We start from the raw sequence: 20,881 nt of genomic DNA on the forward strand, positions 1-20,881 counted from the left end.
TACATATATACATATGTGTGTGTATGTGTGTATTTATTTCTGAATATGTTTATATACATATTCAGAAACAATGCCATCCCCAGAATGGTCAACATAGGGGAACTATGTGTAGAACAAGGCATATTTGGAACACAAGACCTGCAATGGGAAACAGACCCAATTGTTAATTTATATATCTAGTGATGACTAAAGCAGTTCTACAAGGTGGGCTTTGGACATATATTTTTATTTTATTTTTTAAATTTTTTAAATTTCAAAATAATTACTTTTTCAAAGTAACAGAAGCATAGACCTTTTCATGAGGGCTGCAAAGAGTAGCTTCTCACGCTTTGGCCCCTGATACATCCTCTGAGGTGGACATGGGTAGGGATTGGGTCAGGGAGGGGGTACAAAAGGAGACATTTAAGGCTTCTACTTCATCCATATCAACAGATGTAATTACTTTCAAACAAGGCTTTCCCTGGATCCAGTATGAAACATTTCAGCCCCTGGAAACACTACATAAAAACTATATAAGGAGCAGTATGTCTATTGTTCATCTGCTAATGTCCCCAAATGTCACCAAGGTAATTATTTGGATGACATTTTTGTGACGCAGCTGGACATTGTTACAGTTAATATAAAGTCTGCCTTTGGCAACCACTTTATTTCCACCTACATCAAAGTGTGGATGCATGATCACTTTTCCTGGGAGAATACTTGCCTCCCCCAAAAGACATCTCTGCCCTCAGCTTTTGCTTCGTGTGCTCTGCATACTAATACCCAATGCAAAAGAAAAAGGAAAAAGAGTAATATATATAATCTTTATCTTAATATGTATATCTGGAACTTTCAGAGATGTTTCTAAATATAATTCACAAAACACAATAACACTGATATTTCCTTCTTTTTTTGAAACAGATTTCAGCTATCCCCAGGAGTCTGAATTCACAAAATGCACACTGTTAAAACTTTTTGCCTCTATAAATTCATATTTGCTCGCAAAGAGCATATGATTGGCAAAGCTGGATTTTTTTCTACTATGATTATAATAAAAATATATTTTTACAAACATAAAGATTATAGATTTTTCCCACAAACTCACATGCAAATTGGAGCTTCGCCTTCTGGCTCAGAATTGTTCCCAGAGGGTTGGTGGCCAGGCACTGGTACGTGCCAATATCTTGATCTGTGCGCGGGCTACTGATTGCCAAACTGCCTCCATCCAACCTGTAGTGATAGCTCATGGTAAAATCAATATCTGTGCCATTTTGCTTCCACCTTCAAGGGAAAGAAAATCAAATCATGTTTCTAATATACAGAGCTGACCACTCTTGTCTTAAACAACATGCACCTGTAGTTCCTGAGACTGTTAAAATGAAACAAAACATGGTTATATGTGGATACATCCCACCAGTTTCATCGAAGATAATCGTCTTCATGAGCTCTGTGATATCAATAGCTAGGTTATTTTGAAGATCTTCTACTCTTTACAAATTATGAACATTCACCCAAATGTGTACAAAGAGGCAATAGAACTCTTGACGTGAGAAATAAAAAGTAGGCATTCAGTCAAATAAACCTGGCCGCCCTGTTCCTTTAGCAACTTTTCAAATAACATATACCATACCTGAACTCGCACAACTGATACTGCAAAATTGAATGTCAAAAATGATTTAGACATAGAAATCCAAGAAAAATATATTAGAAATGGCACAAAGAAAGCCAGCAAAGATTTTACAATGCCAATTTGAGGCTGATAACAAAACAAAAATAACCAGACTACTTTAGAACATTATTGTCTCTGTTAGTCTCTTACTAGGAAAATTAATTTCAACAGTATTTAGAAATACTGAATATTTTTCAGTATTTCTACAGTATTTAGAAATATTTCAATAGTATTTAGAAATGTCAAACTAAAATTATACCTTAACAAAAACAAATGCAGTTTGAGAAGTTTTTATTTTAGGCTGCAAAAAGTTTCTTGGCTTACTTATTAGTCAACAATCTTTTTGTACATGAATTAAGTATCAGAAAGGCCTAACAGTTATATTTATTTTCAAAGAAACATAAGATGTTTTAGAAATTGCATTTGGTCATTTTAAGATGAATGAATAGCCAGTAATTATCTTTAACTGGACTCACTTCCACCACCTTGCAACCCCTAACTTCCATCAAAATATTCAGACATTTTGAAATAAGAATATTATATACTTAAACAGGTACATTTCTAGGGCACAAGCTGTGTGTAGTCATATAAAGCATTTAAGAAAAGAGATATTTTAAACTATTGAATTAAGATAGTCAGTCAGAAAAACAAGTGAGTGGCCTCTTCCTATGTAATATAGCCAATTTCCAAATCATATTTTTTTAGGGTTTATGCCAGCTTTGCAGTTTCTCCCCTTATTTTGGTAGAGGTAGCTAACTGTAAGAAAGGAATGACATTTTATAGCATTATTCCAAATGTCATTGACTTTTTTAGGAGTATTCTGAAACATCCCGTGGAAAAAGTCTGGCAAATATCTACAACATTAGAAAAGAAATACGGACTTAGTTAATCTTCTACCCTATTAAAGATGAGAAGTGATTGACCAGATATCAAATCATCCAGAGGTTTTGAACAAACTCTGTCACTTTTAAATTATATAGCCAGTTCTTGTGCACCTCAACTTCATTTTAATAAAGGAAGTTGAAAGACAACAGTCAAAAATAGTATATTTCATTTGCCTGAACTATCTGCCAAATTTTTTTCTAGAGAACTTTGTTCGGCCTCTCGTTCTCAATTTCAGAAGAAGAAAATGGAGAAAACTATTATTTTTTAGGCCTATCTGAAGCCTCGAATATTCTCCTTGCCAGCACTGTAATACTGTCTTACATGGTCTTTTAACCTTTGTGTTCCCTTTCGTTTTCAATGCAAAGGCTATACAGCACTTAGTTTGCCAGCTCTCTTTAATTTTGGAATCAATCACTGAAATAACTGCTGTCATCATTATATGCTCCTAATTAAGCTCAGTAATTGTTTTTCAACACAAATTCAAAGTTGTTGGCTTAGCTGCAGCAAATGAATTTTTCACAGTATCCCCATAATCATTCTAATCACTGTGGTACAATGATTATTAAACTGTGCATATAGATTAAGGGTTCAACTCATGGTGTGGGCTTTGTCCTAATTAATATGTTTAAATCAATGGAGAAATAGTATTAATGAATTCAAGTGATTGTCTTACAAACGTTACGGATAGAATTGCATGCCCAGGAGAATTATCCCATGATGCAAACTAGGAAATATGCTATAGATGATTATTTTAAGCATCTGCCTTAATATCATATTAATTCCATGAAACATATGGATTTGAACTAAAATCTTGAACTTTTTCTGGTGAACATCCTTCCCTATTGAGTAGTTAAGAATATAATGGCTGGGGGCTATATTTGTTTGCTGGCCTGTGATAATGCACGAGTGTGTGTGTGTGTGTGTGCACGTGAGTGTTTTTCAAAACTGAGCCTTGCTTTAGAATTACATGGAGCGCTATTTCCGGGTCCATCCCTAGACCTTTGAAGAACTCCAAAATCTAAATTTTTTAGTAGTCTCTGTGGGTGATTGTAATGTGCACTGAATTTGGCTCCATTGACCCTGTAGAAAGAGTCCTAGGCCTAGCTTTGACATTCCTTTGCTGTGTATGCTTGTGCAAGTAATGACTTCTCCAAAAGTCACATCCATCAATTATAAAATTTGCACAATAAAAATATCCTGCTTTATCACATGAGGTTGTTAAGAAGATCAAGTGAGGAAATGAATAAAAAGAATAGAAGGGCAGAGTAACTACTTTCATGATTTTTACTCAGAGACCTAGAGCTTCTCCAGGCTTAAGAACCTCTTTATGACTGGAGTAGATTAAATTACAGAAAGGAGCCTCCTCTTGTGACCAGGTCCAGAGAACATGTGTTAGAAATCCTCTATGACATTGAAAGATAGTGTATCTGATAGAGAGTGTGTCCAATGTAAAAATGATTTATGTGTGTGTTACTTCATTTTCCCAAATAAAAGATATATTCTGAGCTGGAACTAAGCTCATTACTATCTGATTTTCCTAAACTTTTTAAAGTATAAGCAATCCTACCCAAGTACTATTTTTGCATAACCCATTTTCCTTCCCTTAACAAAGCTTCCTGGTTAGATGTTAATTGCCATGTGTTGCGTGGTCTTTAAAAGAATAAAGAGTGATCCTTTCCATGGGAAAACTTCTGTGCCAACTTGCCTGACATCTGTATCTTCTTGTTTTCTACTGAAATCCTGTCTGTGAAGGTGTTGACTCCAACTGTAAGTGACTTTAGACAAGTTACTTTTAAACTGTTTCCAAAGTTCTGCTTTAAATATTGCTTATTTTCTCCTATGAGATTTCATTTGCTAAAGGAATTTACTAAAAGGAATAAAACACACCTTAAAGTCAACCACACCCTCACTTTGTGGATAAGGAATCCAATGCCAGGAGAAAGAAATGATTATTCCAAGGTCACATATGGAATGGTTCTAAGTCAAGGGCTCTTTAGTACGGCTTCACACTATATCCAAATAACCTCAAATAACGTTAGACTCTGAATCATAAAGATTGTCCCTCTATTTCATACACACACACGCAATCTAAGATGAATACAGTTACGATGTTTTTTAAAAATAAACTTTATGTTAGAAAGGATCATATTAAAACTAAATTTCATATTTTGTTGCTAATGTGCATTGTCTGAAATACCTCTGCCCTTTGCTTTATTATCAAGAAAATTGGGTCTTAGTCTGACATTTAAGCATTAAAAACTTGGTTTTGTTCTCACTCTTTTTTCAAAGCCTCTTGCCTATGAGTATTTTATACCATGATATTAGAGCCGAGCTAAACCTGGTTATGGAGATTGGAAATAAGAATCTAAATTACCTGTCTTTAGCCTCCTAATTTATAAGTATGTTAGAAACAGAAGCCATTTCACAACACTGGAATTTGCAGTCTCTTCATTCAGTGTATTTCTTCATAGATAATATTAGCAAATTGTTGTGAGAACCACTGTTTTATATCTTTCAGCCTGTTATAAGCCAACAGACATTTTTATTTAAGTACATGATTGACTGATGATTTATCTTACTTATACTTAGCAAATGTTTCTTATTTTATAGGGATTCATACTTTTTTTTCCTTTCTCTAACAAAGTCTGTCAATCTTTAGGATCAATCAAATTAGCTTTCAAAAATAAAATTCCAACTTAAACTGTAAGGTGATCCTGAAAAATGTGTTAATCACGTTTTTATATATTTAACCAAATTTTAAGTTAAATAGGACAACTCTTTATTTAAGGAAAACAAACCACCAACCATGAACTGGGTGAACCAATTTATAAACTAAGTAATCTTTATCAACCAGATGGACTTTATTGGTTTGGGTGTCCTAAAGATAGGAAAGCTTTAATAAAGTGTAGTGAGACACAGTTTTTCAGCTCTTTTGTTGTAAAAAAACAAATTCTGAAGTTCTTTTGACAAAATACAATGTAAAGGAGAGTTGTCTTTAACTTTGTGCATTTAAGTCATTTAGCTAGTTAATCTAGACAATCTTAAGATCAACGTAATTATACATAGAAATTTGGTATTTTTAATGGAACATAAAAATCACACCAAGCCAGCTTATTTTGCCAAAATGGACTGAAATTGTTGCTTTTTGTGTGTGATGATTTAACTTAACTACTAAAAATTAAGACTTAAAAAAAATGCTTTTAAAATCCCAAAGCCACAATAGTGATTTTAATATTTATTCTACTTTTCCTATATTCACACTGCATATGCAGTTCTTACCAACAAAATATCTTTATGATTTATATAAGCATAATATATACATGCATATATTTTTAAATTTGTGAAGTCCACCCACAAAGTGGATCAGATTCTGCCTTTACTGCAGTATTCTAAGAACTGAAACACTATAGAACTTTCTTCCTTATTATTTCAGAGGTAATATGTGAGGAGCAAATATATATTTTTCTACTTGCCCAGAATGAAAATTCCTTTTCTGCGTTAGATGGTACATAGCTGTCTTCAACATGTTTTTCTAAAACCAGTGCTTTTTGGGTGATGGGACATGTCAGTGGAGCCACAGAAATTAGTCTGATAAAATAAAGTTTCCATCTGGATTAATTCCTTTTAGGGGAACATTTTCACAGTCGTTGTATATGGGGCAACTGAGGCAGTGGCTCCAAATTGTGGGGAAGGGAGTACAAAATGAACTTGTGCTTTACAGTCTTTCAAATTGGGGAAACAAATCTTTTCCTGTCCTTTCCCTTTATTTTTTCTTCTTTTTTCCTGTATTCCTTCCCTCCTCCCTTCCTTCCTTCCTTTCTTCTTTACTTCCTTTTTCTCTCTTCCTTCAGGAAACTTCCTTTTTCTCTCTTTCTTCAGGAAACTCTGTCAATTCTCTCCATAACATGGCACTGCATGGCACCAATCTCAAGAATAACCGTTCTAAGCAGACCTAATCAATAAGTCATAATAGTGGTTGCTGCGGGTGGGGGTGGGGTAGTCATCTTTGGCAAGTGGCATGAGGGAACAGCTTGCCGTACCAGAAATGTCCATATCTTCATTTGAGTGGTGGGCATGCAGCTGTATACCTATGTAAAAATTCTTTGAGCTGTACACTTCAAATTAAGTCACTTTATTGTGTGTATATTTTACCCCGAAGACAAAGAAAAAAAAAAAAAAAAACAAGCAATGTGGTACTCAGAAGTAGAACTTTACCTATAATGGGGTGAAGGGTAACCATTAGCAGCACAATTCAGGATGATTTCAGATTTTGACAAATCCAATGGAAAAATAACATCTTGTGGTTCCTGGGTAAAAATAGGACGGCTCAAATGACCATCACCTGGAAAAAGAAAAGAATTACACCACATGAAAAAACTTGACCCTGTTTTGAATGCAAGTCTGAATTAGACATCAAGTCAATACATATTTTTAAAAACATTTTATCTTGAAACAATCGCAGACATATGGAAAATGTTTCAGAAATGGTACAAAAAATTTCTTTCTATGCCGTTTAGAGTAATTTTGCAAATTTATGCTACATCATCCCAAATAAATTAGTTTATATTTCCTACAAAGGATACAATAAAATGATCAAAATCAGTGAATTAACATTGATTCAATACTAGCATCTAATCTTCAGATCCCATTTCTCCATTTTCCCTAATAAAATCCTTATAGCAAAAAGATCCAGTAGAGAATCACAGATTTCATTTAATTGTTTTCTCCTCTTAGTCTCCTTCAATGCAGAACAATTTCCCAGTCTTTCCTTGGTTTTCCTCACCTTGGTACCTTCGAAAATTACAAGGCACTGATCTGGTAAAGTTTCACTCAATTTGGGCTTATCTGAGTGACAACAGGGTAAGGGTCCTGGTAGGAGCTGTGTGCTGAGGGTATGGGTAATAAAAAGGGTCTATAAAGATTTTAAAAAACAATAATAAAACCAATGAGAAAACTGGCTCTTATTTTTTAAAATTATCACCATGAAAAAGACTGGTCCCTACCAGCCAGAGTATATTGATCACGTTGTCTTCCATCTTGTCCCTCCATTCCCCTCACCCACGGGTGCACCACTTTGTCTGCTGTTTCATTACAGTTAGATTCAGGAATGCTGTGTGCTTCAGATTGTATCCTACCAGATAGTGCAGGGCTTCTATTTGTCCCATTTCTGCTGAAGTTAACTTTGATCACTTGATTGACATGCTGCCTGCCAGACTTCTCCACTATAAAATTGCTTTCTTTTCCCCCTTTATAATTGGTAAACATTTTGTGGTTAGGGACTTTGAGACAATGTAAATATACTGTTCCTTACTGAACATTTAAATTTTTTATTTATATATTTCTATCAGTATGATCTACTCTATCACTGTGAATCCATCGTTTCTTATTTTATTAAAATTATCCATTACTATTTATTTTGATGCCCAAATTGTCACTGATTTGGCCAGCAGAAACCATTCAAGCTGGTTTCTTCATCTTTTTGACATGTGCCTATCATTCTTTATACTATTCTTTACTTTCTGGTACAAGAAAGTGTTCCAGAATCACCTTGCATTTCTCCTGTTCCAGCCATCGAAGTAGTCTTTTTTTTCCCTAAGAAAAGCTTGTTCCTTTTATTAGAGAATGGTATTTAGAAAGCATGATCTGGAACTAAGTGTACTTATTGTTATTGAGGTGTTCTTGCTCTGAGGATTTTCAGTGTGTGCATGTGTGTGTGTGTGTAGGTTTTATAGATTATATGTATGAATACATACATATAGATACTTATATGAATTTATAAACACATATGAATACATGTAAGTATGCATATGTATAATTTTATATACAGACATATATTTATGTAAATATGTATATATGTGTGTGTGTATATATTCTTATTCCATACTTCTATCTATCTATGATGATTTATAGTGGGTTTATTATAGGTTTTTTCTGTCTATATATATATTTTAAATTTTATTTATTTTTGGCTGTGTTGGGTCTTTGTTGCTGCATTCGGGCTTTCTCTAGTTGTGGTGATCGGGGGCTACTCTTCGTTGCAGTGCACGGGCTTCTCCCTGTGGTGGCTTCCCTTGTTGCAGGGCACAGGCTATAGGCGCGCTGGCTTCAGTAGTTGCAACATGTGGGCTCAGTAGTTGTGACTTGCGGGCTCTAGAGCACAGGCTCAGTAGTTGTGGCTCACGGACTTAGTTGCTCCATGACATGTGGGATCTTCCCAGACCAGGGATCGAACCCATGTCCCCTGCATTGGCAGGCGGATTCTTATCCACTGAGCCACCAGGGAAGTCCTCTGTCTATATTTTTAACTCCCTATTCCAGCTGTGAGAACCCTGGTTTCCACTATTCTCAGTGTATTTATGAATTTGTTCAATCTCCTTGTATGTAACTAACCTCCAGTTACTGTCACCACCTTCTCCCCTTTGTGAAGCTCCTCTTCACCCTGTACAGATTCTGATACCTGCTGCAAGTTCTACTCCCATACCTTCCTTGACACCACTTGTAAGCTGTCTCCTACCTCCTCACCTCACTCATGTTCTGACCCTGTGCAGGGTCTCCCTCCTGTGTGGATGCTATCTTTCACTACACTTGACCTCTGACACTCTGTGCATAGTTATATTCCAAAGTGGATAACTTTCTCACATCCTTGAGGATCTAACACCTCACCCTGGAATGCTCTTTCCCTGTGGAGGCTCTGTCCTCACTCACTTAGCTTCCAGGTTTCTATCTTCACCACCCTCTCCTGGCAATGGAACCCTCCTCAGGCTTCTCAGACTCTGATAGCCTGTGCCAGGCCACCTCAGTAAGGGCATGCCCTTCTCACCTTCCTCGGGCTCTGCCACTCCACTGGGCCACCGCTGCCTTACCCCTTGTCCTGCATGCCTGACTTGCTCACCACTCTTAGGCTCCAACAACTCATGCTGGGCTACTCTGGTGCTCATCTTCCACATTCATGTGGATGCCTACCTTACTGAGCCCTACTTCATGGCATTTGGACTGAATTGTTAAGAAAGAAAGATTTGGAGGAAGGGAGGAGGAAGAGTTCGGTACTTATGTTTTAGGTGAAATTCTGTGTTTTTTAAATGTGCAAATGAATACATAAAGCAAAAACCTCATCATGTTAAGATTTAATTTTAGGACACCCAGTCCAGAACTCTAGTAGTTGTACCTGAGGGTCATGTAGGAGCATGGTCATTTCCTCTGATACCAACCACAGCTCTAGAGAATCTCAAAGTTGGTAGGTCTTTTGTAGACCATTCAGGCCAGACTTCTTGGTTTGGAAAGACAATAGAGCTAGTGGTCAATAGCATGTGCCCTTGAATCAAATGGGCTTCAGTGGATTTGTGAAATTTGCAGTATCTTCGTTGACAAAATAGATAGACTCTGTATATCAGATGGTTATTTTGAGATTTAATGACATATTACTTATAAAGTATATCACATTGTGCCTGGTACATGTAAATGTATAATCATCAAATTGTGAAAATTACCATCATTATTCTCATCATCATCATCATCCTTATTATTATTACACACAAGGAAACTAAAACCCAGGAAGTTGAATCATCTTTTCCAAATTCACCATCTGCTTTGAGAGATAGGAGGAAGTTAAACTTAGGCATCTTGATTCTCTCACTGTTTTCACCATCCACTCAGATCTATTTCTTTCTTCCAGAATATTTGCACCCAGGTAAAATATTAATTTAGTAACTTTATCTTAAATTGTAATTTTAGTATACTCCATTATTTACCTAGAAGTGCAGACAGTTATTAGCTGTATAATGCTGGACAAGTTATAACTCTTAACTATAAAGTAGCAATACATCTTACATCTTTGTTTTTTTTGCAAAGGCTGATTGAGAAAGAGTGAGTTAAACATGTAATACAGACTTTCCTTACTCTAGTACCTAATGAAATGCACAAGGAATTATAAATATAAATAAACAACAAACAAATTAACAGTGTCTGAATAAGAAAAGGGACAAATTCCAATGCCATTGGCTAAAAATAATCAAAAGAAACAAAGAAACAACAGAAAAAAACATTTGTGGCATAAGAAGAGTTTGTCCAGGCTCAGAGGGGTGAAAGAGTTCTTGACGTCTTAATCTCATCCCTAACCTCTGTGAGATTTACTGGTGAAATGACAAAATTCTGAGAATTCTCATAACAACCTCCAATGCTGGAGTTAAGCAGCTTTGTATATACATGCATAGTGTGTTTTAATCTGTTTTCTCTTCTGGCTGAAGAGAGGAGTAGACGGGGCTCCTGGAGAAAAAAAGAGTGAAGCAGAGAAGCATGACTAGTAAAGCTGACTCTGTTTCAGAAACTAATAGTTTCACGCCTATATATTCACTTGGTAAAATCTCTAAAGCCCAACTGAAAACTGATGCATTTCCCAATAAAGTATACCTATGACTCTTCCACCAATAATCTTGCTACAAACCACTAAAAAAGAAAAAAAAAACCTTAAAATAGAAGCACCCAGATATTCTGCTAAAGGCTGAATTTCCCACAATCCCAGTATTTCCTCAGGCTACAAAATGGGGGTACTCGTGATATGTGGATATTCAGCCTCCAAAATTGAGCTAAGAGGAAGAAAACAAACAGTTCCGTGATATGATGAGAAGAACGTTTAAAAATATCCCTTTCTATAGAGGAATGACTGAGTTGTCTGCACACAGTTCCTCAAGTATGAGCAAATGAAAAGAAGTGGAATAGTAAGTATGGAAATGTATTGCAACAATAAAAGTGAAAAACATAGCATGCCAAAGATAGACAAAATATCCAATCTAGAAGAAAATATAACTCAAGGAATCCTAGGAAATTTCTCAAAATTTTTCACATAGTAGAGTAAGAACCTGAATTCAAAAGACGTAACTCAATGGCAAGATGAAAAAGACAAACTATAGAATCAGATAAATTAGATGTAACTTAAACGTAAAAATTGCAACCAAAGGAGCATCATTAAAGAATTAATAAATCAACTAAAATAGGCAAGAAACAAAACAGATACCTACTAAAAGTCAAATTACTGACATAAAGAGAAGATTAGAGATAATTGTGGTGAATACAATTTAAAAAACACAGATAAGAGGGAAGAGAAGGTAATGGATAAGAAAGATAGATAAAAGATGATCCAACATAAAGATCCTTGATGTCACTGAGATAGACAAACAAATGTATTGAAAGATATCACCAAGAAAATTTCCTGTGAATTGAAAGAATACACCACATTCCAGAGACATTTTAGAGAGAGCACTTAACACCAAAGCACGTGTTAGTTAAGTGACTGATGTTCAAACTTAAAGAAAGACTTTGCCAGAAGACCCGGTTGAAACAGAAAATTACTTAAAAGAGTGAAAGATAAAATCAGATTAATTTCAGATTTTATAATAGTAGCATTAGCATTCTATACCAGAAGACAGGGAAAGTCTACAGTATTCTGAATAAAAGGGTGACATGACTGTTATTACCCACTGATATAGCTTTCGAATCTAATGACATTCAACATTCTTTAACATCAAAATACAAACAAATAAACAAACAAAAAACCCTCAGGGAATACAACGTAAATGACCACTCTTAAAGAAATGACTTAACAATGAAGTCTATCCAGGTAGAAATGAACCAATATACAGATCTCAAGAATGAAGGAGGAATAGGATGCACAATGAATACATTTAAATATAAAACTACCACTTAAGAACCATGTTGGTTTTAGTTATAGAACAGAATATGAATGCCATAAACTTGGATAATATAAAAATAACAGTATAAACAGAAAAATGAGGGATGGGTAAAAGAATACAGTTTGAAATGTGTGAGTGCTAATATCTTCTTTCATAGCAAAAATTCAAGTGGAATATGAGGGGTTTTTTTGTTTTGTTTTTTCATAGATCTTTATAATTTAAACATTTTCAACCACCTTCCTCTCCCCCTAAAAAGAAAACCTGGCTGAAATATTAAGCACCGTGCTATGTACAAAATAGGCAGACAACAAATGTTAATTTATCTTCCTTTACCTTCACTCAGAGAAGAGCTCTGTTCAATCTTCATATAATCTAAATTAAGGGTATAATTGACTTAATAATATTTTATATTTGGGAGAGTAATTTGTAGTTTTCCAAGGAGTTTTACATGCACCAAGTAACAAATTAAATTCCTGTGACACGTTTTATGAGACATACATTTCCATTCCCATTTGACAGATGAAGAACTTGAGACGAATAGAATCAGGCATTTTCTAACAAACTTTGGTTATTTTGAAAGACAGAAAAGCCTGGTCTTGGTGAATTATCATCAGCCCATATCTTATTTAGTCATTTATATTTGTTGTTATCAAATTTTTAAGAGCTTGAATTCATACCAGTAAAATGTCTAGCTTTTGTCAACTAATTGTTTGGTCTCTTGTGGTAAATCCTTAGATTTTTTTCATAGCGCAATGAGATGATTAAATAATAACAGACTTTTGTTGCTTTGCCTACAGTGTCAGAAAGCAAGGACAACATGAGCTTTCTGTACAAGAAGAGCTGAAACCATGTGACAATATAATATCAAAAGCAAGAAATCAAAAATGCTTTTTAAGTACCTTTTCTTTAAAAATGCGCTAGACCTTAGGAAAAGTGTCGGTATTTTGAGCAATAAGTGATTAAATAATTGTACTGACAACACCTACTGCTATAAAATCACCTACAATATAACACTACACAATAAGAAAAGTTTTTACTTGGCAATAAAGGAAGAACTTTGCAATAGAGGAACGTTAAAAAGTAAATAATTTTAAATGACAATTAAAAGCAAATTATACAATGTTATTGAAAATTCATGTAGGGTTCTGCCCCATTTTTCTTCCTCTTTATCTTCCATGGAGTTAAAAAAAAATTAGTCCTATGATCTGAGTCCAATACTGGATCAAACTACCAGAATCTAAAGTTCATTGTCATCCCCCGAATGCAAAAAACTTTTGATTATATCTACGGCAGTCACATTTTGTCATTTCTGGACAGTTCATGAAGATCTTTATGGAGAATCATCTCTTAACTGATAGGAATAGGCCCTTAAAGTCATATTTTATTTACTTCACCCCATTCTTATGGCCATGAATGACTGGACAAAAGGTGAATATGTCCTGCTCGGCTGCTGTACTTCTCTCTCCTGGAAATTAGGAAATAAAATGAAGAGATTCTTAGTTTCTGATTGTTACTTGAATAGAGAGGAGGTTGTTCAGGATTATTAGAGCCTCTGTCTTCCATAAAACTTGTTAAGAGTTAAGAGAATGCTAGTGTAGATGGACCCTCAAGATGCCAGAGGAGTAAGACCTGGAGATCACTTTCCTCCCCACAGCTACTTAAAAAATACATCTACATGTGGAACAACTCCTTCAGAACACCTACTGAACGCTGGCAGAAGACCTCAGACCTCCCAAAAGGCAAGAAACTCCCCGCATACCTGGGTAGGGCAAAAGAAAAAAGAAAAAACAGAGACAAAAGAATAGGGATGGGACCTGCACATAGGGGAGGGAGCTGTGAAGGAGGAAAAGTTTCCACACACGAGGAAGCCCCTTCCCTTGCAGAGAAGTGGGGTGGGTGGTGGGGGGAAGCCATGGAGGAGAGTACAGCAACAGGGGTGCAGAGGGCAAAGCAGAGAGATTCCCGCACAGAGGATTGGTGCCAACTAGCACTCACCAGCCTGAGGGGCTTGTCTGCTCACCCGCCAGTGTGGGTGGGCGCTGGGAGCTGAGGCTCTGGCTTCGGAAGTCAGGTCCCAGGAAGAGGACTGGGGTTGGCTGCGTGAACACAGACTGAAGGGGGCTAGTGCACCACAGCTAGCCAGGAGGGAGTCCGGGAAAAAGTCTGGAGCTGCCTAAGAGGCAAGACACGATTGTTTCAGGGTGCGCAAGGAGAGGGGATTCAGAGCATCGCCTAATGAGCTTCAGAGATGGGCTCAAGCCGCGGCACTCAGCACGGACACAAGAGACGGGCATGAGACACTAAGGCTGCTGCTGCAGCCACCAAGAAGCCTGAGCGCAAGCACAGGTCATTATCCACACCTCCCCTCCCGGGAGCCTGTGCAGCCCACCACTGCCAGGGTCCCGTGATCCAGAGACAACTTCCCCAGGAGAACACAGGGCACGGCTCAGGCTGTTGCAGCATCATGCCGGCTTCTGCCACTGCAGGCTCATCCCGCATTCCGTACCCTTCCCTCTCCCCCGGCCTGACTGAGCCAGAGCCCCCTAATCAGCCACTCCTTTAATCCCTTCCTGTCTTGGCGAAAATCAGACGCCAGAGAGCAACCTACCTGCAGAGGCGGGGCCAAGTCCAAAGCTGAACCCCAGGAGCTGTGCGAACAAAGAAGAAAAAGGGAAGTTGCTCCATGCAGCCTCAGAAGCAGCAGATTACATTTCCACAATCAACTTGATGTACCCTGCATCTGTGGAATACCTGAATAGACAACAAATCATCCCAAAATTGAGGCAGTGGACTTTGGGAGAAACTGTACACTTGGAGTTTCCTGTATGCGACTGACGAGTTTCTGATTTATATGGTTATCTTAGTTTAATTTTTAGTGCTTGTTATCATTGGTGGATTTCTTTATTGGTTTGGTTGCTCTCTTCTTTTTTTTTAATTATTTTTTTATTGTTATTTTATTTTATTTTTTTATTTTAATGATATTAAAATTTTTTTATTTTAAGAACTTATTTATTTATTTATTTTTCTTTCTTTTTTTTCTCCCTTTTCTTCTGAGCTGTGTGGCTGACAGGGCCTTGGTGCTCTGGCCTGGTGTCAGGCCTGAGCCTCTTAGGAGGGAGAGCCGAGTTCAGGACATTGGACTACCAGAGACTTCCTGGCCCCACTTAATATCAATTGGCAAGAGCTCTCCCAGAGATCTCCATCTCAATGCTAAGACCCAGCTCCACTCAACGACCAGCAAGCTCCACTGCAGGACACCCCATACCAAACAACTAGCAAGAAAGGAACACAACCCCACCCATCAGCAGAGAAGCTGCCTAAAATCACACTACGTTCACACAGTGTCGTGCCGGCCTCTGCTGCTGCAGGCTCATCCCGCATTCCGTACCCCTCCCCTTCCCCAGCCTGAGTGAGCCAGAGCTCCCTAATCAGCCGCTCCTTTAACCCCCTCCTGTCTGGGCGAAGATCACACTACAAGCACCCCAAAACACCACTGGAAGTGGTCTTGCCCACCAGAAAGACAAGATCCAGCCTCATCCACCAGAACACAGGCACCAGTCCCTTCCACCAGGAAGCCTACACAGCCCACTGAACCAATCTTAGCCACTGGGGGCAGACATCAAAAACAACGGGATCTACGAACCTGCAGCCTGTGAAAACGAGACCCCCCCCAAACACAGTAGTTAAGCAAAATGAGAAGACAGAGTAATATGCAGCAGATGAAGGAGCAAGGTAAAAACCCACCAGACCAAACAAATGAAGAGGAAATAGGCAGTCTACCTGAAAAGAATTCAGAGTAATGATAGTAAAGATGATCCAAAATCTTGGAAATAGAATAGAAAAAATAAAAGAAACGTTTAAGAAGGACCAAGAAATACTAAAGAGCAAACAAACAATGATGAACAACACAATAAATGAAATGAAAATTTTTCTAGAAGGAATCAATAGCAGAATAACTGAGGCAGAAGAATGGATAAGTGACCTGGAAGATAAAATAGTGGAAATAACTACCACAGAGCAGAATAAAGAAAAAAAGAATGAAAAGAATTGAGGACTGTCTCAGAGACCTCTGTGACAACATTAAATGCACCAACATTTGAATTATAGGGGTCCCAGAAGAAGAAGAGAAAAAGAAAGGGATTGAGAAAATATTTGAAGAGATTATAGTTGAAAACTTCCCTAATATGGGAAAGGAAATAGTCATTCAAGTCCAGGAAGTGCAGAGAGTCCCATACAGGATAAATTCAAGGATGAACATGCCAAGACACATATTAATCAAACTATCAAAAGTTAAATACAAAGAAAAAATATTTAAAGCAACAAGGGAAAGCAACAAATAACATACAACGGAATCCCCATAAGGTTAACAACTGATCTTTCAGCAGAAACTTTGCAAGCCAGAAGGGAGTGGCAGGACATATTTAAAGTGATAAAAAGGAAAAAGCCTATAACCAAGATTACTCTACCCAGCAAGGATCTCATTCAGTTTCGACGGGGATATTAAAACCTTTACAGACAAGCAAAAGCTAAGAGAATTCAGCACCACCAAACCAGCTTTACAACAAATGCTATAGGAACTTCTCTAGACAGGAAACACAAGAGAAGGAAAAGACCTACAATAACAAACCCAAAGAATTAAGAAAATGGTAATAGGAACATACATATCAATAATTACCTTAAATGCAAATGGATTAAGTGCTCCAACCAAAAGACATACACTGGCCGAATGGATACAAAAACAAGACCTGTATATATGCTATCTACAAGAGACCCATTTCAGACCTAGGGACACATACAGACTGAAAGTGAGGGGATGGAAAAAGATATTCCATGCAAATGGAAATCAGAAGAAAGCTGGAGTAGCAATGGAGAAAGATGGAGTTAATTGATATTTATAGGACATTCCATCCAAAAAAACCCAGAATACACTTTCTTCTCAAGTGCTCATGGAACATTCTCTAAGCTAGATCATATCTTGGGTCACAAATCAAGCCTAGGTAAATTTAAGAAAACTGAAATCGTATCAAGTATCTTTTCTGACCACAACACTGTGAGACTAGACATCAATTACAGGAAAAGCACTGTAAAAAATACAGACACATGGAGACTAAACAATCTGCTACTAAATAACCGAGAGATCACTGAAGAAACCAAAGAGGAAAGCAACAAATACCTAGAAACAAATGACAATGAAAACACAATGACCCGAAACCTATGGGATGCAGCAGAAGCAGTTCTAAGAGGGAAGTTTATAACAATACAATCCTACCTCAAGAAACAAGAAAAATCTCAAATAAACAACCTAACCTTACACCTAAAGCAAGTAGAAAAAGAACAAAAAACCCCCAAAAGTTAGCAGAAGGAAAGAAATCATAAAGATCAGATCAGAAATAAATGAAAAAGAAATGAAGGAAACGATAGCAAAGATCAGTAAAACTAAAAGCTGGTTCTTTGAGAAGATAAACAAAATTGATAAACCATTAGCCAGACTCATCAAGAAACAAAGGGAGAAGACTCAGATCAACGGAATTAGAAATGAAAAAGAAGTAACAACTGACACTGAAGAAATACAAAGGATCATGAGAGATTACTTCAAGCAACTATATGCCAATAAAATGGACAACCTGGAAAAAATGGACAAATTCTTAGAAAAGCACAACTGTCTGAGACTGAACCAAGAAGAAATAGAAAATATAATCAGACCTAATCACAAGCACTGGAATGGAAACTGTGATTAAAAAATCTTCCAACGAACAAAAGAACAGGACCAGATCGCTTCACAGGCGAATTCTATCAAACATTTAGAAAAGAGCTAACACCTATCCTTCTCAAACTCTTCCAAAATATAGCAGAGGGAGGAACGCTCCCAAACTCATTCTACAAGGCCACTATCACCATGATACCAAAACCAGGCAAAGATGCCACAAAAAAAGAAAACTACAGGCCAATATCACTGATGAACATACATGCAAAAATCCTCAACAAAATACTAGCAAACAGAATCTAACAGCACATTAAAAGGATCATACACCATGATCAAGTGGGGTTTACCCCAGGAATGCAAGGATTCTTCAATATACGCAAATGAATCAATGTGATAGACCATATTAAAAAATTGAAGGAGAAAAACCATATGATCATCTCAATAGATGCAGAAAAAGCTTTCAACAAAATTCAACACCCATTTATGATAAAAACTCTCCAGAAAGTAGGCATAGAGGGAACTTACCTCAACATAATAAAGGCCATATATGACGAACCCACAGCCAACATAGTTCTCAATGGTGAAAAACTGAAACCATTTCTACTAAGATCAGGAACAAGACAAGGTTACTCTCACAACTGTTATTCAACATAGTTTTGGAAGTTTTAGCCATAGCAATCAGAGAAGAAGAAGAAATAAAAGGAATCCAAATCGGAAAAGAAAAAGTAAAACGGTCACTGTTTGCAGATGACATGATACAGAGGACATAGAGAATCCTAAAGATGCTACCAGAAAACTACTAGAGCTAATCAACAAATTTGGTAAAGTTGCAGGATACAAAATTATTGCACAGAAATCTCTTGCATTCCTATACACTAATGATGAAAAATCTGAAAGAGAAATTAAGGAAACACTCCCATTTACCACTGCAACAAAAAGAATAAAATACCTAGGAATAAACCTACCTAAGGAGACAAAAGACCTGTATGTAGAAAACTATAAGACACTGATGAAAGAAATTAAAGATGATACAAACAGATGGAGAGATATACCATGTTCTTGGATTGGAAGGATCAACATTGTGAAAATGACTGTACTACCCAAAGCAACCTACCGAAGCAGTCACATAGCACAGGGAGATCACCTCGGTGCTTTGTGACCACCTAGAGGGGTGGGATAGGGAGGGAGGGAGGGAGGTGCAAGAGGGAGGGGATATGGTGATATATGTATACGTATAGGAGATTCACTTTGTTATACAGCAGCAACTAACACAACATTGTAAAGCAATTATACTCCAATAAAGATGTTAAAAAAAAAAAAAAAGTAAGAACAGTGATGGGTACACACAAATACAGTATATAAACAATGAAAAAAATTTCTGTATATGATGTAAATAAAATAAAATTGGGTAAATATAAAAAAAGAAAAAGAATACTAGTCTATATAGAGACAAAGATTGAGACAAGACAGACAGGCAGACAGTAGAATGATGGGGAGAAAGAATAAATAGTAAAGCGGGACTTTATTCCCTAAGCTTATTAATCCTTGGTTCCAGTTTCTAGTGAGACTTGCCTCTGGGTTCCATGAGCCATTGACTGTACAATTTCTGCTTTCCGCAATGGACAGAATGTTGGGAAAGACTGATTCAAATAAACAATATAGAATGACCAGTGTTCTGCTTTTCTCCTCTCCAGAAATACCAAAGTGCAGATAACCTGGGCACACAACAATTTGTTTTCAGGAGAAGTTATTAGGGTCAAAGTTAAGCACATGAGAAGACCTGCATCTAAAAGAGAACAGAACTAAAAGGCATATTATCCGTGGTTTTACTTGAATTTCATTGTTTGGGCTTAGGCAAATTTCAGGTTTCACAGAGGGTTAAGACTTGAATTCTCCAAGGTCACACCCAGAGAGAAAATTGCTGGCATCACTCTTTGTGCTACAGTCCTATCCCTCCCAATAAATTTCCCCACCCAGGTTCCTGGCACCCCCAAAACATCTTCTATTACAGAAGTTCAATTTTTAAATTATTTTCCAATTCATTAAAAACAGGGCAAAAGAAAACAAGCAAAAAGAGAAGTAAAAGAAAAGGAGATATCTGTGCTTGTTTTTACCAAAGAAGAAACTAAAACCAGGGTGTGTAACCAATGCGACCACACAGGGCTAGGCACTTAGAAGGGCCTAGCAATTCTAGTTTAATGCTCTGAAGTCACCATCTTAACATTCTTGATACTATTACCTGTAATTTTGTGCTTTGTTAAGTCAAGTCCAATGAATCTGATAAGCCCTGAGTGCTTGGAGCCTTGGCTAATGGGTGGTGCCTGCTCCAGCCACCTCCAGGGCTGCCCCCTTGGACAGGTTCTTCTCCTCTTGCTCCTCATCTCCTGATGCCTCAGGCCTCTCCTGGCTTCCCCTCATCCCCTCTGCCTAGCAACACCTCCAGCCCCAGCTCCAGAATGGGGCCCAGGTAGAGCTCACACAGCGTCAGGGTCTGCAGTGAGTGTGCCGTTGTGTCTCAGAGCAGGGCATGGAGGTGGTCATTCCTGCCCCCACCTAGCAGCACCATAGTACATTCGTACATAGTACATAGTGTTGAGCATCTTGTTAAGGGTGAGGCTGTTGTCCATTCCCGCTCTGCGTACCTGGTGTATCCTGGCACAAGAGACTGCAATGCCTTGAGGGTTGTCCATCTGCTGTGAGTTGGGGGAATGGTCCAGGGCACAACATGTTGGTCAGGCAGCTGGTAAGGGGCAGAATCCAGCGGCCAGCAGCAGCAGCTGGGCCATGTTTGCACAAAGTAGTGGCGAGAGGCCCTCAGGGCCTCTAAGGGTCTACCTTACTCAACAAATATCCCTGTGCCCCAGGGAAAGTGACTTTAAATAGCAAATAAAAAACATCATACCAGATCAAGAGAGATAGCATGACTAAAGTTTACAGAATTTAAATGATTTGATCAAG

General features: G+C 37.5%; 1 protein-coding gene across 1 annotated transcript in view; it reads right to left on the minus strand.

Moving 5' to 3' along the window:
• CNTN6 (contactin 6) overlaps positions 1-20,881 on the minus strand; it is a 675,643-nt gene that overhangs the window by 149,512 nt on the left and 505,250 nt on the right. The window contains 2 exon segments of the mRNA XM_082345413.1: positions 1,085-1,260; positions 6,749-6,875. Of these exon segments, the coding sequence (XP_082201539.1) occupies positions 1,085-1,260; positions 6,749-6,875 (303 nt within the window).

Source organism: Balaenoptera borealis, assembly GCF_965194805.1.
Source record: "Balaenoptera borealis genome assembly, chromosome: 12".
Lineage (NCBI taxonomy): Eukaryota > Metazoa > Chordata > Mammalia > Artiodactyla > Balaenopteridae > Balaenoptera > Balaenoptera borealis.